The sequence below is a fragment of the Diadema antillarum genome, unplaced genomic scaffold (genome assembly GCF_040938485.1).
Source record: "Diadema antillarum isolate AM-2024a unplaced genomic scaffold, OU_Dant_1.0 scf00000063, whole genome shotgun sequence".
Classification (NCBI taxonomy): Eukaryota; Metazoa; Echinodermata; class Echinoidea; order Diadematoida; family Diadematidae; genus Diadema; species Diadema antillarum.
In genome coordinates this window covers 4498481-4518192 of record NW_027270952.1, presented here as the reverse complement: position 1 = coordinate 4518192, position 19712 = coordinate 4498481, and the positions used below count along the sequence as shown (strand labels likewise).

The following is a 19712-nucleotide window of genomic DNA, read 5'->3' as shown; positions in this document are numbered from 1 at the left end:
TTAACTTAACTCTATTACTTCTGGTCCTAGAGAAGATGACTTTTAAAATATTCCTTAATCTTGGGGGTTTGGGCCCGCTGGGGGACCCTTGGTGGGGCATGGTGCCCATTTGAACAAATTGAGATCCTATCCCCCTAGGAATGCTTCCAGCCAAGTTTGGTGAAAACCAGCATGTGGTTTTCAAGAAGATGAAAATGTTCAATTTAGGCCCCAATTTGGACCCCTCCCATCCCCCTTCCTTGGGCACCAAGGTGAGCACCCCTGGATTTGCTATAAACAAACATGAAACTACTGTCATCTGGTTCTAGAGAAGAGGATTTTTAAAGACATATATATATATATATATATATTTTTTTTTTTTTTTTTTTTTTTTTTTTTGGGGGGGGGGGAGGGGGGGTGGGACGTAAACTTCCAGTTTTGCGGTTGTGGAAAATCGTACCAAAGATCCTACATAGTGTAGGATCTTTGATCGTTCATTCAAAACGCACAGATCTCGTCATGCACAAGCAAGCATGGATCAAGATGATGACCAATTTCAGAGAATGTCTGTGTCGCAATTAAAGGACTTTCTTAGTGAAAGAAATGTTTCTACAAACGGTAAACGAAGGGCTGGGCATGACAGACTCCCTCCCGCTTCGCATTCGGGTCCACGTCCAGTGCGGCTAGGCTGGGCCTGGGTCTGGGTGATGATCGCGAACCGGCCCAGATCTGTCGGCACTCGGATGGAGCACTTCTCTTCCTTCGTGCTTCATCTTGTCCGAAATTGTTCCAGTAAAATTATTTCGGTGGGGCATTTGCAGTGTCATCTGCTAAAATTGCCCCTTTCTGGAAATGTGTCGAACAAATACGCAAGCTTGATTTCAGGTCGAAGTGATCTTTCCTACGAAGCAGATTTTTCCACGTTCTCCGCTGAACTTTGTCTGTTGGGAACTTCACCCATGTCCATCCTTCATCTATAGATATTTTCCATAATTTCGTCGTTTGGCATCATCGGCCCAGCATTGGGCCGCTTTGCAGAAGAATCCCATTTATCAAATGTAAAGCTACAGATTAGAAAATAAGGGCAATTCCGTGAAAAATGTTACCCGAGGGTGGAAAAACGAAAATCAAGAAACAACTTTGTTTTACCCTGGAAAGTATTCAGGAAGGGTCATATCAAACTGATATGATGAAAAAATTTGGTACATTTAGGAAAAAATGTAATTTTTTAGGTATTGAAATTGTGTGTTTTTTCTAAGATATTGCAGAAAAATTCAGTATAATTTGCATGTAATTCTTCTGAAGTAGAAATTTTCCCTATAAAATGACTTTCAGGCAAACATTTTTATGCTATGATAAAGCTGATGACTCATTTTTACGTCATCCTCCTTGGTTACGAAAGAAAATAATTCTTTCTTAAAAGATGAGCATTTCAATTTTTTGAATTTCCACCTCTTTCAAAGCGTAATGTCCGTAACGTTTTAGATGTAAAAGTTCTTGTAACACACTGTGTTTTGGTCTAATTTTGTTCTAAATTCAAATGCAAAGCTAAAATGTGATATCACACAACATATCCACACAGTTTTTCGGGAACCTGCATAATTCCTTTTAAAAAGCGTTACGGACATTACATAACCAATGCGTTACGGACATTACACATTTGTGGCAAAAGTATTAGCTACATATGATTATTAGGAATAGCTTGGATTCTACCCTACAATATTGATATCTGTCACAATGAATGCCCTAGCCCTTGCTGAAAATTGATTTTGGACTTTACTCAGCAACAAGTGCAGTGTTTCAACAAGGTTTTGACTAATCTGCATTCCTCTACAATCTTATTTCTTGTGTCTACTTATTTCTCCCATGTAATACGTGTACATGGATGCAAGCTATCTTCTAATACAGCAACAGCATATCAAGTTGAGTAATTATACTATGATGGCAAGAATGTATGTTAAAACATTGTTAAAGAAGAGAAACAGTCAAAAACATCTCTGGACAAGGCCTTTTACACAATGTATGGTCAGTTGTGGTCTGACTTGTCTGTAAAGGAAATACAGTCCAACCTCAAGTTCTAACCATGTCGTGAACAGTAGCCATCTGGATAAAATGATATTGCTGGATAAGGGAGATATGCCCACGCATGACACTTGTAAGCAAATTGTGTAGGATATTATTTATTGACAATTCAATATTATAATTTACATGAAAATTTCATGTTTTATTATTTAATAATGTGGAAATCAAATGGGGATGTGAATGAAATACACTTCCTCATTATTCCTTCTAGCAACAGTATTTTGGTTGTTAGAAATATAATGTTGTACCACAGCGATTAACATTTATATCCTGAATCACAATTACCTTGTAAAGAATAAAAAAGTGATATGTACTTTTAGTCATATTTTGCACCGAATTATGCAAAAAAAAACAACAATGTGCCAGTCCATATTTGGATAATAGAGCAATCCAGACAAGTGATTGCTGGATAACTGAGGTTGGACTTTATGTAATGAGGATAGTCCATCGATTATGAAATTTCTGAAAAGACAAGGAGCCATGAATATTTCTTTGAGTGTAGTGAAGGAGAGCCATTTTTAGAACAGGATGGAATCATTAGTATTAGACCCTCTCCAACAATTGGTCAAGAACACCTTTCTTGCTTCCAAGGTGATTGATTTGGAAGCAGAATAAACAATATTCTCCAAAACAGACTTTTCTGACCCTGGAAAAGACTGTTGTACTTCAAAAAACTGTTGGGGGAAAAAGAAATTAAAACTAAACATTCATTGTGTAAAAATACATACTGAGCATTTGTTGAACCATTATTTTATTTTATTTTGATTATGCATTAGTTTTGATTAAAATAAAAGTCGTTTATTCTCACAGAGTTACGCTCAGTGATGGCTATGTAGATGTGAATAAAAATTGTAATGTCCGTAACATTTTTTTCAAATTACATTTTGAGTAATTAAAAGTTTGAATATCATAATAGAAAGTCAAAAGGCTGATCTATATGTTATTTATAGATCATAACTTTATTACAGGCATTAAATAAGTTGATTAAATTCCAATATGATAGAAAAGTCAACAAATTGTTAAAGTAGGGGTCCATACTGACCAAATAGTCCTCAAATTGGCAACTCCTGAAATAAAAGATCTCCTGAAAGGGCTATAGTAGCATTGTCCAATGTGTACTGATTACCATCCAAGTGAAAAGGATAAAAAATATTAATACTTGCATGTGACTCCTGCCACTTAATGAAAGTGGACAAATCTGTAATGTCCGTAACGCTTAGAATGTAATGTCCGTAACACCACAATTATGGCTATAGGAGGTACATGTGCCATCTGTTTCACTAAATTTGATTTTATTTTCTTTAAACTTTTCTTTACCTTTCAATTTATTCCTACATTGGTCTAATTATGTGCTTAAACTCACAGACTTTTCAATGATTGTATAGGCATGCAAAAAGTCATGTCCAAAAAATGTAATGTCCGTAACGGCCAACATTTTATGCAGTAAGTGCCATATGATATGGTGAAATGGATTGAAATTTTCACTGTTTATGATTTAGCCTCATATGTGAGTGATTCCACTGTATGAGTTCAGAATGAAAATATTTTGTTATCTTAATGACCTTTTGAAGTTGCAAATTTTGTCTGAAATGTAATGTCCGTAATGCTGGAACTGCCCACAACTATTATTCGCGAGATTATAAGACTATAAATTTGATGCCATCTATGAATACTAGTACTTCGGCATTCAATGTACATAAAAGCGTACATTTACACATCGCACATTCATGACCGGAAGTTTATATCCCAAGAATTAAAGGTAAAAAAATTAGAGCGCCATATGTGTTCAGATTCGGAGAGCTATATGCGATAGGGAGAATTCAAAGGGTATTATTCACATAGTTGAGAGACGGTTTAAAATCTCATTAGTTACTTGTTACATACATCAACACAAAAATCTAAGTAAAGGGTTTAAATCTTTCAATTAGCAGCAGCCTATGAAATACACTAGTCATCCCTATATTTCGGAGCAAATCAACCGGATGAAAGTACAACAACCCCTACTTTTCATCCCCCCTAAAAGAAAACAATTTAAAAAACAAACTTCACGATAAAAAAAAAGGGAGCAGCAACCTAGCCCTGCTCCACCCTCCCCCCCCCAAAAAAAAAAACACCCAAAAAACAAAAAGAAATCAATATGCCTATTTGAGGTCATAAGAAACTTGTACAAGCACAGTTCCTTTTCATGCTTACTATTATTATTATTATCAGTAGTATTTCCAATCTCATCTTTAACTCACCTTCCAATGTGTGAAGCAGCTTGCTTGACTGAATGTCAAAAATATTCACAATACCATCAATGGCCCCACTGGCGAGGAACCTGCCATCAGGACTCTGTTTGACAGAAAAAAGGAAACAAGAGCCCAAGGGGCCTGATACTTAAAGGTACAGTTAACCGTTGGGAGCAGTGATTTAAAAGATGTTCGAGATATCACGTGATGCATATGTATATAGGTCAGTTGTATCATAAAACATCCTACCACATAAAAATGTTGCCGTAAAGTTTATTAAGGAGATATCACTATATTTCTCAATAAACCATAACTGTAGACAATTTTGTGTTGCTTGAAGGTTTGCATGGTGAAGTAAATGAGGGAGAAAGGTTTGCGATGACACCATGTGTATGTAGTCCTTAAACCGGATTGTTGCTTGGCAGAAGAAGAGCCTAAAAAGAGGAGAATTGAAGAAGGAAGCGACATATCGGGGTTTTAGGGAAGGCAAAAAGTGAAGAGTGGGGGACAGTAATGGTCTTGGAGTTGAAGTTGCACTAGTGGAGATGGTATAGAAGGGAACAGAGGGAGTGGTAAGGAAGAATAGAGTGCCAATCAAGTAAGATATTTGGACATCGTTAGGAGGAGAAAGATGAAATAGAAGGGAAGGGGAGGAGTTGAAGGTTGGAAAATCATGGCGATAGGAGAGAGAAGTGAAGATTCATGAAACCAAGAGAAGAACGAAGTCAGCGAACAATGTGGGCTATGGAATGCGGAATTAATGGAGAAAGGATGAATAATCCCGCGGAGGAAAGAGAAATGAGACTATGTTAAGAGAAGGGGGGGCGAACGAAGAGAAAAAGAAAAAAAAAACGGGATGAAATTCAAGAAAGAGTAAATGGGGAGGGGGCTTATGAAAAAAGGTATCAAAGCAGAGGGAAATATCTCCTGAAGCAGATTATCATTATGACTTATTAAAAGATATTCGCGCTATTGAGAAATCGCGAGTTAAAACCGTTCAATTCACTTCACTGATTTTTGCCCCGGAACAGCCGTTTTTTTTAGCCCTGAATTATGACATCACGAAAGGCTCAAAACCCTTTACGAGTGCAGCGGGACATTGGGGCCATCATTCATAAAGCACGTATTTCCAGGCGAGCAGATGTAATATCTGGCCTATCTTTCTTCGCATCGGCTTTCTCGGCTGAGCCATTAAAATGTCCAATGAGTTTTGAAGAAAATGAGTTTTGAAGAAAATCTATAAAGAAATGTAGATGGTCAAACACATGCAAAAAATATAACATGGTGGTGACTTTTTACCTGTAAAAGAGAGAAGGTTGGGGGCAGCATCACCAAATATCATCAGATTTGAATATATGATTACTAAACATCAGTATAAAAACTTGAATAAAAATTTTGGTCACTTTGCATCTGACAAAGATTTTACTCCATTAACCTGTTGAGGACGAGTCCAGAGTATATACTCGGCCAGATGTCTATGGGAAATGTGTTATAGCATAATCAATGGGTTAAGACAGAACAAGTGAGGGCGTTATTCCTCAACAAGACTTGTACCACATGGTTTCCCTTCCCCTAATCTCCGAGATGGGGGCCAGATGCAATTTACATGCAGTTTATGACCTAGTGGGGAGTGAAGGAATGCTTATGCGCATTCCTTTGCCTGGCACGCAACACTTATTATCAACTCTTCTTTCATGGAAATTTCTACAATCTAGGCCTTGCTGACATGGTTTCCCTCTCATCCAGCATGATCCCTTGCACCAAATGTGGGATTTTGATGATGATTGGTCATGATCGCTACTGTACTCCAGATGAAAAAACGATAGTTGTTTCAAACACCTAATGTATTCAAACAATATTTGAGTTGAAGTGTTAAAGGGATGTCAGTATAGTTTCGTTTGAAATGGCACTTCAGGTTTCCAACTTTTTTCGTGAGATAATGGAAAACCTCTCATGAAATATGAAAGAGCATGTAATTCTAAGAGGAATTCAAAGTTTACTTGATCAAAATTGGTCTTGAAATGGCTGATATATCCATACCAAAAGGATCCTACTAATAGGGGGACCCACTTTTTTATGGGATTGCTTTGTTTTGTTTTGTTTTGTTTTTGGATATTTCAGCCCTTTCAAAACCAATACTCCTCAAATAAACTTTGAATTCCTCTTAGAATTGTATGCTCTGTAATATTTCTTACTTGTGTTTTTTTTCAATATTTTCTACTTTTAAGTGGCCGAAAAATCATCTCAGGAAATTATTCTACTGATTATGATGTCATGCACGCATTGCATAAGAATCTCTGATAGTGCATATTCACTGTCGTTCCGCTAGCGAAGTACACTTACAAACCAGCCGCTATGTAATACTGTCGGCTTGGACGTGCTGTTGGAGAACATCAGAATGTATATATACATCATGAATGGACAGGACTTCATCATGCACACACTTGTTTTCATGTAAATAGTACACATATTATGAGCTGGGGTTGTGATTACATGTAGTTTCAACTAAGTATGCACTTGTGTGCTGCAATCGCACTAGGATGCTAGTGCCGCTTTGCACCACGAATGATTATCAAACATGAATATAATCACAACCTAAATAAATCACAACCTAAATAAATCACAACCTAGACACATTTGAATTTGAGTCCCTAGAGTATAGTAGAAGACACTTTTAAGGGACTTTAAAAACATTATGGAGTAACTCAATTGCTTGAATTGATGCTCTGTGCTATACTTGCCCAGTCAGTAGTCAGTCGCGCTACGACAAGTAGTGCAGCCACTGGTATGAGGCCTACATGCACATACCAGCGCCATAAAGTCATTTTGAAATGTGGAGAAAGTGTCAAAATAAACAGCAAATATACAACTTTCACCCAACTTTGGAGACTCAGATGAAAGTAATTAAGGTTGTGAAATGTCTAGGGTTAGTTTGTGTATGTTTAGAAATCATTATATCAGGGTATGCACAAATACTGTTTATGCCATATATTTAGTGAGTCTAAATTTTTGCAAATTGGGACTTCCCGACAATATTGCGAGTGATTAAATTCGCGTTCCTGGAGTCCTCCACTGAACGGAGAATATGTATACGTGTACATCACATTCATATTGGGATCAGAGTCAATATATTTGTGTGTCTTTAATTCATGAATAGCACCCGAGTCACAAAATTCCCGAAAATAAAAACCTTGTAAAATATTTGACGTTTACAGTACGCTAGCGCCTTTACGCTGTGCAGTGGCTTCAGAATAAGAACAGTAAGGACCTCTCACATCACCTCTCCCAAAAAATCTGGATGAGAAACTACTTCCTTTTTTTTTTACTGCCCTAAAATCATGGTAAGAAAGAGTGCATTGCATGGCCAGTGCCACATTTTCAAAAGTGTGTGTGTGTGTGTGTGGGGGGGGGGGGGGGGGGAGGGCACTTCAAGGTTTCTGCATTGACACATAACTTACTCTCAGTTTATCAACTTTATCAGTGCTCTATTAAACAACAACAATCTTTGTTATAGTATGGAGTTACCAGAGAAGTCCTTTACCACATGATAGGAAAAAAATTGCTGATTGCATTAATGAATGTAGCAAAAACATTTTATTAGTTTGACCATGATGGATGTAACATCATTAATAAAACAAGGAATTTTTACAGACATTATGCAGTGCATGCATTCTAGCTAGCCAAAGCAGAAGCAGCAGAAGCCGTTAGAAAACTTGTGGTGAGCAGATTAGACGAAGGGCCTACGTCTCCGGAAAGTATCGGAACTGTTTACGTACAGTACAGATCCCCATACAGATACACTGAGCCAAGGTATGTTATCCATATCCAGAATCGGAATGTGCTATAGCTAGATTCCTGAACTTTCCATGGTTCAGAGGGTGTTTTGGGAGCACATTTTTATGTAGGACTCTATAGGAGTAGGGCTAGTCTAGATCTCTAGATTGAGAGATCTACAGATGTAATAATAATTATAATAATAGTGGCTACTTGTATAGCGCACAAGTCCACTTTTCAGTGCTCATGGCGCTTCAAAAATGAAAAGATATCATATACATGCATATACATATTCAAACATTTCAACAAATAAGAAAATGGTAAACAAAAACAAATATACATGGTACCAAATAAAGAATACAACATATACCAATTAAAAATACAATATTGATCCAATATTAATGACATACAGCAATTACAGTCCTCAGTATGAAAGGAACAGATAAGTTTTAAGTTTGGATTTGAATGACTCTGTCGATGACAGTTCCCTTAACTGAAGAGGTAACTGATTCCACAATTTTGGTCCCATAACGGAAAAAGCACGATCACCATACCCATGTTTTACTCTGGGTGTTTGGAGTAAGAATGCATCTGATGATGAACCCAGCCTTCGTGTCGGATTGTATTTTTGAACAGAATTACTTATGTATATTGGGGAAAAAGAATGAACTGAATGATGTACTAATAACAGAATCTTGAAAATAATCCTTTTTTCTACAGGTAACCAATGTAAGGAACGGAGAACTGGTGACATGGAATCAAACTTATTAGTAAAAGTTAACAATCGGGCAGCAGAATTTTGCAACCGTTGAAGTTTTGTGACATCTTTTTTTTAGATTACACAACAATGAATTCGAAAAATCCAACCGAGAAGAAATCAAAGCATGAATAAGTATCTCAGTGGCAGATTTAGACAAATATTTCCTTATGAAACTCAAATTACGCAACTGATATCGAACATTCCGCTGAATATGAGTTACATGACTTCGAAATGACATTTCCTGATCAAATATGACACCTAAATTACGGGCTGTTTTCGACAGAGTAATGCAAGTGCTACCGATGTTGACATGACATGACTGATAATCAACTTTGCTTAACATATGCTCTGATGTAGTGGGGCAGATATGTGAAAAAGATGCTCACATCCGGCGGAAAGTATGACATTTTGCATATAGGGGTATTTTGAGGCGCTGATTTCGAAAATTGCTGGATCCAAGAGATCTGGCCACGGGGTCGGCCGCCATTTTGAATTCCAATATGGCCGCCGTCAAAGATCCCTATCTTCAGTTCTGAATGACATTAGCCATTGGAATTTGATATATACATGTAAAAGCATGGTTTATGATGACTTCAATAACAGACTTATTTGATATGTCTGACAAGCTGCACGGCAGCCAATTTGAATTTTTATACATATTTGCCATGTTGGAGTGTTGAAAATCTCTATCTCGGGTTTGTAAATTAGGCTACCTGATTGAGCGCGTGTTTGTCACTGATAGAGTGAGCGCGTGTTTGTCACTGATAGAGTGCGCGCTGCTGTATTTACATTGTGACGTCAGTGAAAGGTGCATTATGCTTCCTCTTTGCTGCACTTTTTGACATGCCCGTGAATGTTAGTCGTGATGTTTGTCTTCGTAGCCACATTGGAATTCAAAATAGCAGGCATTGTGTTTGTCAGACACATCACATCAGTTTATATTTTAACTCAGTATGGTAAAATACTTGTTTACACCTAATTTCAGGGTCACTCATCACTTAGAAATCGAGATAGGGATTTTGAATATTTCGTCGAGGCGGCCATATTGGAATTCAAAATGGTGGCCATTCGATGTTTGTCAGACACTCCAAAATCAATCTGTCATCAAATTTAATGTGTCAAAATGCTCTTGTGTACCAAATTTTGGTGCCACAGGTCATGCAGAACTGAAGATAGGGATCTTTGAATTTGTTTTGTGATGGCGGCCATATTGGAATTCAAAATAGCGGCCGACCCCGTGGTCAGATCTCTTGGATCCGGCAATATTTGAAATCAGCGCCCCAAAATTCCCCTATATGCAAAATTTCATACTTTCCGCCGGATGTGAGCATTTCGACCAATTTTTGCTACATATCTGCCCTACTAATGGGCAAGTCCAAGATAAGGTCCCCTCAGAAGGCAAAATTTCATCTTTGCTCAATATTGACGTATTTGGTATCATTTTGAAGCTTATGAGTTGAAGTTTTGATTTCCATGGAGGAAAAAATGATATTAGGTAAATTTATGCAAATTTCAAGGGCTTCATTTGCATAAATGTAAAACATAGTGTTACGTATGGGACATTTATAAAATTTCATATTTATTCAAAGGAAAGCAAATATTTGATTGATATGTGGACATAAGAAGTTCATCAAATAGTTAAACTTGGTATGAAAATTTAGGGATTATGCAAATGATTATGCAAACTAGCTCTTGTCCTATCATGAGATGTCCCACACGTAACAAATTGAGGTCATTTTTTAATGTTTTTTCTGAAATTGCTAAGGTTATTTGAATGCCCCTTTGGAAAGTTCTAATTTATTGTTTAGAGAAATTAAATACCACAGAAAGAAGAAAAAATAGTAAAAGAAATATCTTTTATTAGGCCATCAAATAATGTTATGTATGGGACAAATGCGTTACGTATGGGACATCCTCATACATATTGCATGTGAATGCATGTGGCTAGCTGGGAAGGTCTCTCAGTACACAAATGGTCAATCATCCTGAAGAAAGCATCCCAACTTTGTAGCTACTTTTTGAATTATAGACACTTGAAACAATACATGTACTTGGCTGAACAATTTTCACAAAGGGGGAGGGGAAGATGGCAAAATACACAATGAAAATCAGCATTAAAGGGATGGTATAGTTTCTGTAGAAATGGGGATTCAGTTTTCAACATTTTATGAGATGACTGGAAACCAATAACATGAATTACTAAAGAGCATACAATTCTAAGACTAGAGGAATTCCAAGTTAATTTGATGGAGATCCAATTGAAACGGTTGTGATTAAAAAAAAATATATAATTATATATACTATATATATATATATGGGCAATTCCACGGTAAATGGGTAGTTTTATGCACTCTAGACATAGAGCAATTTTATTTGAATATATTTGTTTTAATCATCTTTTTTTGTTTATTTCGTGAATAAATGTGGCAAGGTGAAATAAAATATTCAACCTCGTTGAGTCTTTTTGTCATTTTTTTGTGATGTGCTGGTTTGTTTGTTTTTATTTAATATTGTTGATAATGTGCAAATTTGAAATAAAAATTGACATAAATTGTAACTTGTATAAAATAAATTTTCTTAGAAGACACGCACCCTGGATGGATTATAATTCAAAATTTATCGCCAATGCACCGAGAAATCATTTTCTTGCTCGCCCTGAACGATTACACGAGTTTTGAGAGAGTGGAAAGCAAGCTGGACCAAAAAGGTCGGCGTTCTGTCCTACTTCAGTTACGTACGTTCGGCCTCAATTTCGTTTGGTTTCCAGGCGTCAGAGTGCAGTTATTTTGTGTTAAATACACTTTGCTGACCACACTTTCAAGTTAGGTTTCACTAATTCAACAGAAAATTAAATCAAATATTTAATATCCGTATTCAAAGTTACCAAATTCAATTTTCTGTCCACGCCGCGAACGTACGTAACTGCTAGTTGAGACACTCCAGAGTCGTTCGATTTAACACGGAAACGCCGACACTACCCTGAAGTTAGACATCTGCTTTCGGTTTCGCGCCATAAGCATAGCTGTCTTTTCAGAACATTTAGTTATCTAGCTTCAGCTTCCGTTTCTAATTCTGTCCAGTATGTTACGTGCGTTCAGTGGGTACGCTCCGCTTGGTGGGACGCACGAACGGTGGACAGAATCTACAATCGGTCTTCGTTACGTGTGTTCGCACGCGCGTAACTCAGACAGATCGTTCCCATGTCTTGCTTACCTCCTTGTTTCGTGCCGTTCTGTCCGAGGTTGCGTATCGTTCGCATGAAATTTCCCGTGTTATGTCTGCATTGCGTACAATCCAGCATCGACTGCTCAGATCTGAATATGACGGAGGTGATTACGACTCTCACTGACAAAAGGTAAATTTTGCATTCTAGAGTAGAATCTTCCGTATTTTTAGGATTAATGGCCCTGCTGGCATTATTAGAAATTCTTTTGAGATTCTCTGTATGCTAGCTTTCACTACTTGTTTTCGAGTTCACACGGACGATAACTGACGATAACCCACATGTGTTATTTTTTGTTAGTAAATTCTTCGTTGCTTCCAGCTTCAAATAATCTTTCTTTTCATCTTTTCGTAATATTTTTTCCTCAAAATAAAACCAAACTGACAGTGACAGAACAGCAATGATCGAAATCTAAGCCAAGAGTGGTACTTAGAATGGCTGAATACAAGTTTAACTCCACTGTCATTCGTGAGCTGACGCACTGTAACCGTGTTAACGTTAACTCGCTATTCAGTTTACGAAACGTAAACGAGTGTAACTGTAACATTTTAATATTGAATTTCGAAAGCCAGGCTAGCGCTACGCTAGTGACATGAGTCCTAAGTGCAAGTGTAACCACACGATATCGTTTGTGTATGTAGACACCCATGATCAAACAAGTTTCGAAAAGAAAATTTACCAGGCCCACATCGGGATTTGACTTGATTTATTTCTGCCTAAGCAAAGTGCAAACTCGACTTCTAACGTTGTTAATGTTGTCCTTCAGCCACATGAGCTCATGGATTGCAGTTCTCTCATGATATGATTTATTTATTTAGATTCTATTTCTATGTTTTGATGTAGACTAGACAACTAGCAACTGTTATGTGAGAAGCTGTGCTGCCCTGTTCTGCACCTTTTAGTGGTGATTCAATCTGTGTTGTGAGTGACCAGAGCGTCCCTTCGATCATCATGCTGGTGCCCAGCCTGTCTGCTTACCAGTGTTACGGTGAGGTGTATATACATATTTTTGTGATTTTGCGGGAGGGCTCGTTGGAGCTAAGTGACCCTGAATCAATGTACAATATGTCCATAACACCCTGTCTTTTGTGGCCTGGACAGTTATCTGTGCAGAGCCTCATTCCAGCTGTCGCACCATCCACCATGTTCTCTCTTTGCTGGCCTGTGTCGTGTCCTAAAAACGATCCCCGTCATGAAATCAGCCCCAAATCTTTCTGCTCTAATAAATGTATGACATGACCAAAGTTCCGCAACTTCACTTCACAGAAATTCTGCGATGTTATGTTTATTTACAGAACTATTTTGTATTTATTTAATGAAGATTATAAATTTGTATTGCATACATGAATTAATGACCACTAAGCAAATTGTGTACGAGATATTAAATCTCTTTCTACAATGGAAAACAAACATTACAAGTAACAGTAATACCTTTCAAAGAAGCCATGACCTCCATATTTTGAATGCGATGCTATTATGTATTGTAAATATTTTATTTGTAGATGTCATAGAACTGGTACATGTGTAGTCTTCATTTTGTTGTCTTCCATGATATTTTGGTCCATTGTCATGTAGCCACATGTGTGCATATTTGGGGTTTTCTTCTGATACGATTATCACTATAGAAGCTGCGTGGCCCTGTTCTACAGCTTGCGGTGGAGATTTTCTGAGTGCCCAGAGCATCCCTTCATCATGACTAGCCTGTCTGCTTTTCAGTGATAAGGTGTGAATGCATATTTTCATTTCATTATGTAATCTTCCTTTTTTTTTTTGTCCAAAAAGGCTGCTACATTGGCACTCTTAAATATATTAAGGGTGCATAATATATATATATATATTTTTTTTTTTTTCAGACCATGACAAAAATAAAGAAGTTCCTTTTATGTACAGGACTATTTCTTATTCATTTTTAAAGTATATAAATTTATAGTGCATACATGAATAAATGATTGCAGAGCAGTTTGTGTAGGATGTTTGTAGGAGATATTGAATTGCTTTCTACAGTGTGAAACAAACAGTGATTGTTACCCTTCAAAGATAGAAGCCATGGCCTCCATATTTTTTGACACTATGGCATATTCTTCTTTATTATAAAGATTTTATCAGATATCTTTTTGAATGATTATGTACAATTGTAGTTAGCCCTCCTTTTGTTGTTTTTGGTAATATCTTTATCCGTTGTCGTGTAGCCATATCTGTGGTTATCGGGGTTTTCACCAGATGTTATTATCATTTTATTTATAGAAGCTGCATTGCCGTGTTCTACAGCTTTTGATGGAAATTTTTTAAATCTCTGAGTGCCCAGAGCATCTCTTCATCACGCCAAGCATGTTTGCTTTCCAGTGATAAGGTATGTACAATGTATGCATATTTTCATGAAGTTGCAATCAATTCTTGGTATCGCCAGTGCACAAAAAACTTCTGTGCATGCTGAAGAGCTCTGTCACAGATACACTTTGGGATTCTTTTGTGCCCTTGTTCACTTCTGGTTGTCTCACGCTAAGTAGAGGTCACAGTTCCCATATGATTCAATGGAGTTAATTGTCTGCTTTTCCATTGCCATCCCTTTTTTCTTGGTTAAAATTCAGCTTAAAAGAGTTGGAAGTTTTTAAGTTTTACTGATTTGCGGTCACTAGAGTCCTGGTTCACTACTGCAAGGCTTCAATGTGCTGGTCACATGATGGAAAGCGAAGAAATCTTCAACAAAAATACCTCTGGATAAAGAAAGAGCATGATCTGAGTGCATGAGCAGCCAAAACCAGGTCAAGTTTGTCCTGTAAGCTATCTCATAATGCATCTAGAACACTGCTCTCCGCACGGCAACTAGGTATTGGCGATACCAAGAATTACACCTATCCTTCTTTTTTTTTAAACTTTGGCCAGGAAAGGTTGCTAGGTGGGTTGATAGATTGGAGGTCAACTTTTTTTTTCTATGACAAACATACATTGCTTTTATGTACAGAAGTATTCTTTATTTATTTCCCAAAATCTATAAATATTGCATACATTACTAAATAATCAAACAGAAAAGAAATTCAAGAGGGCAAACATTGTGCAGAGGTGTTGATACTAAATTGCTGTCTGCAGCAAAAAATAAATATTACACATTACCTTTCGAAGATAGCGATAACTCACGGCCTCCTCCAAATTTCTATAATCCTATACAAGTGTATGCAAAACTTATTGGAAATGTTTTATTATTAGATGTCTTTGAATGAAGATTGTTAGATAAAACACAGCTCTTCTAATTGGATGGCTACACATACTTTTGTTTCTACAGTAACAGTTTTTTTTTTCTAAAATTCCATTTAAAAAAAAAATAAGAGTCTACTGTATTTGTAGTTTGTGTATTTTATTGCTTGGTTTATGGAATAACTATGCAGCAAAATGTTTAACTATGATTATTTCAATTGCGGGTGACATGTACATGGCTTTTGAACAATCTTTTATCTGCACTCAGTATGTAGGAATATTCCAAACTTTCAAAAATTGTGATAAAATGAACTCAATATATGTATTTGTTGATTATGTATGTATAATTTTTTTTTTTTTTTTTGACAGGTAAAAGACATCCTGGATGATGACTTGATGGGGAAACCAAGGCATGGAGTTTTCAAGTGGTCGTTCAAAGATGACATCTCCAGAGAATCTACAAACAATATCCTGTGCAGAATGCCTGATCCCATTCTCTTGGAGGAGCAAAGCACCACAAGACAGCAGTTGTTGTTTTTTCCTTCAAGTTGTAAACCATATCAGATATGACTTGAGCTTTTAATTTTTTGCAAGATACAATGTAATAAGAAACCACTTATGAAATTTTTATGAGCATACAATTCTACAAGGAATTCAAAGTTTAGCTTATGAAACATGGTCTTCAAATGGCTGAGGTATGAAACCACAAAGTAAACCAATGTTATTGAAATAGAAGATCTGGGTTTCAACTTTTATGAGGATCGCTTTGTTCAACTTTCTTTTTGGATATCTCAGCCTTTTCAAAACTGATTTTCACTTAAGTAAACTTTCAATGCCTTTAAGAGAACCTACCTGGTATATGCTATTTCAAAAAGTTAAAAGCTGAGTCATCACCTAAATCAATACTTACCATCCCTTTTGTTGTAAAGCAAGACATAAACAGGGATACAACTGAATAAAAAAGTTATTACATTAGCTGCTTTGTTTCTTGCTTTGGCTGATGAACATTGCGGCGATAAAAGAACGAACAATGTCAATTTTTATTGTGTTCAGAGCCTGTATGTTGATTGAGTTTGGAATATGATGACTGAAATTCCAGGATGGGCCTTATACACCATTTGAATGCATATGTATCGAATGGGCGGGCACATAAAAAGGGTGGGGTTTTTTTTTGTGCGTGTTTTTTTTTTTTTTGGTCTAATTTACAAATCAACTCATAGATAGTAAAGTTAAGAGTTCTCTGACAGTACCTGAACATTTCGGAAAGTGTTATTCTTCGAAAACAGTTGATGGCACATTAACTTTTTTATGTTTCTTACTGTGACTGATTTACATTAAAGGTCCAGTTTACCTTTGGGAGCAGTGATTTGAAATATGTTCAAGATATCACATTTGATGCATATGTGTCGGTCTGTTGTATCACAATATCCTACCATTTAAAATGTTTGCAATAAAGCCGAAAGTATAAGGAGATATCAGTATTATTCTTGATAAACCATATGTTTCTTAACTATGGCTGATGGACATTAAGGCGATAGAAGAGTGAACAATGCAAGTTTAATTCTTGTTTATGGAGCCTGTATGAGCCTAGATACACCATACTGCATTGAATTGGCAGGCAAAGAAAAGGGCGCTTTCAAATTCATGGAATTTTTCTGTCAAGATGTTTTCATTGCTGTCAGGCAGAAGCTCGGTGGTCTAGTGGAGATGACGCCTGTCCGGAGATCAGGGGGTCGTAGGTTCAAATCCTGCTCGAGTATGTACGTCCATGATTTATTAATTTTTTTTTGCTGTCAGGCAGAAGCTCGATGGTCTAGTGGAGATGACGCCTGTCCGGAGATCAGGGGGTCGTAGGTTCAAATCCTGCTCGAGTATATACGCCCATGATTTTTTATATCATGGCTACTATAGAAACACTGAACAATTCAGAAAGTGTCATTCTTTGTGTATTGATTTCCTATTAGGATTATTTCCTTAATGAATGTTACAACTATTCATTTTCAAATGAATGTAAATTGAAATGAACAGATTTAACTGTTGCACTATCAAATGACAGTTTCTTTTCACATTGAAATCAGCTATTGGTACATTAACTGCTTTATGTTTCTGACTGTGGCTGATGGACATTAAATGCAATAGAAAAATGAACAATGCAAGTTTTAATTCTTGTTTCCAGAGCCTGTGTGTTGATTGAGTTTGGGATGTGATGACTGAAATTCTAGTTAATTCCTTATAAACTGTATCTTAACATTTGTATGTAATTTTGTATCAGTAAAAAAACAAATCACTTTAGTTTTAAATTTGGACAGGCAATATACAATCCACTTGATTTACATGTATGTGTATATAGGAATATCAATTCAAGGTGTAATGGACACATATGGTAACTGCTGACCCAATGACAACAGCAAAATGCTCCTTTGCATACAATATTTCGATATTTCAGCCTTTGTATATACTGCACATTGCGGTTTAAAATGAACTACACAATATACTGGAGAATGGGAGTGTATTGTATACCTTGGAAATTAAAAAACTCTGTAGAGTTCAAGTTTCTGTCCTACTCTTGTGTTACATACGTTCACCACTAATGCAGTGATACATGTCATATCATGTACTTTGGAATTTCAAGAAACTCCATGCCAATGAAGCTTTGGCTTTTCCTCACACACACATGCACCCATACAGATATTGAATATGACAACAGTTTGCCCGATTATGGAGGAACTTAGTACAAACATGATCTCACCTTTCGGATATGATGCACAAATTTTCTGGCATTAATCATGAATGCACACTTCAAAACGACACAAATAATGAATGTTTTCACAAATATGGACACCCTAAATTGTTCTTATCACAATGTATCAGCACAATAAATAGTGTCAGATGATTTCAAATCAATATTTGTATTCTTTGTATGAGGAATCCATCATTCCAATATTTCTGTCCTACTCTATGTGTTACACGCGTTCGCCCCATAGCTATTACACATGTCTTACTTACATACCCACTCAAGCTCTATTTGAATACAAAGTTATCTTTTCCTACTTAAAAATATTTAATATAGGTATTAGGCAACCAAACTCTGAAATATGGATACTCTGAAGACAATTTTAATTTTTCATGTTTTTCCAACCTAAAACTACCCATTTACTGTGGAAATGCCCATATATATAAAGTAAAATGATTTTTTTTTTAAAATTGCAAGTGATACACAAATTGTCCTTATTCAGTTTTCAATAGTAGCCACAACAAAATTCATGGGTACATACTGAGGTGTGACTCAAATCAATGACCTGACTGCTAGACAGACATCATACATCTACTCGATTACTGGAATTCCACGCAGCAGGTATTGCTTATTTATTGAAATTAATATTTCTTGTGTCAAGTTGTTTTTTATTGAAACAAGGAAAAGTAGAAACTACGCAGTGCGTAATATATGTCCCCGCCGGAAGTAGCATTTTGTAACAAAATGAGCAATATAGGTAAAAAATCAAGGTCAAAGGTCAAAATTCTGTGTAGAAGTTTTGAAGCCCTCACCTAGTACCATCACATAAAGCAAATGGAATCGAAATTGGGTTAGAAATGGCGAAGGAGTAGCATTTTGTAGCCAATGTACAATATAGGTCAAAAATCAAGGTCAAAGGTCAAAGAAGACAAAGGTCAAAATTCTGTGTAGAAGTTTTGAAGCCCTCACCTAGTGCCATCACATACAGCAAACGGAATCAAAATCGGGTTAGAAATGGCGAAGGAGTAGCATTTTGTAGCAAAATGTACAATATAGGTCAAAAATCAAGGTCAAAGGTCAAAGAAGTCAAAGGTCAAAATTCTGTGTAGAAGTTTTGAAGCCCTCAACTAGTGCCATCATATAAAGCAAACGGAATCGAAATCGGGTTAGAAATGGCGAAGGAGTAGCATTTTGTAGCAAAATGTACAATATAGGTCAAAAATCAAGGTCAAAGGTCAAAGAAGTCAAAGGTCAAAATTCTGTGTAGACGTTTTGAAGCCCTCACCTAGTGCCATCACATAAAGCAAACGGAATCAAAATCGGGTTAGAAATGGCGAAGGAGTAGCATTTTGTAGCAAAATGTACAATATAGGTCAAAGGTCAAGGTCAAAGGTCACAACTGAAATTCTGTGTAGAAGTTTTAAAGCTCCCATGTAGTGCTATCATATAAAGCAAACAGAATCAAAATTGGCTTATAAATGACAGAGAAGTAGCAAATTGAACATTTTGATCACACACGGACGCACGGACGCACGGACGCACGGACGGACGGACGCACGGACGGACGCACAGACACACACACGTACGGAGCCCGTTTCATAGTCCCCTGCTCGAACTCGTTCGGCGGGGACAACTAAATGGCAAACTGCCCTTCATCAATGGAAGTAAACACTTTAAACTATTCAATTTTTTAGTAGTAACTATCCTGATAAAGAAAGAGGAGAATTCATGAGAAAT

The 19712-nt window shown here is 36.7% G+C and overlaps 1 protein-coding gene, 1 long non-coding RNA gene and 1 other non-coding gene across 5 annotated transcripts in view; 2 read left to right on the top strand and 1 right to left on the bottom strand.

Moving 5' to 3' along the window:
• The window catches only part of LOC139716308 (uncharacterized), a 105056-nt gene that overhangs the window by 35280 nt on the left and 50064 nt on the right, over positions 1–19712 (bottom strand). For both annotated transcript variants that reach the window (XM_071627868.1, XM_071627869.1), the window contains one exon: positions 4302–4395. In XM_071627868.1, coding sequence (XP_071483969.1) covers positions 4302–4395 — 94 coding nt within the window. The remainder of the gene's footprint in view (positions 1–4301; positions 4396–19712) is intronic.
• On the top strand, positions 11648–16150 carry LOC139716228 (uncharacterized). 2 transcript variants are annotated; one of them, XR_011709879.1, is made up of 5 exons: positions 11648–12181; positions 12893–13037; positions 13675–13772; positions 14294–14399; positions 15611–16150. It is a non-coding gene; the product is annotated as an uncharacterized lncRNA (long non-coding RNA). The 2 variants fall into 2 exon arrangements; XR_011709878.1 differs by lacking the exon at positions 11648–12181 and having other exon boundaries at positions 12527–13037.
• Positions 17044–17116, top strand: Trnas-gga (transfer RNA serine (anticodon GGA)). Its single transcript has one exon. It is a non-coding gene; the product is annotated as a tRNA-Ser (tRNA).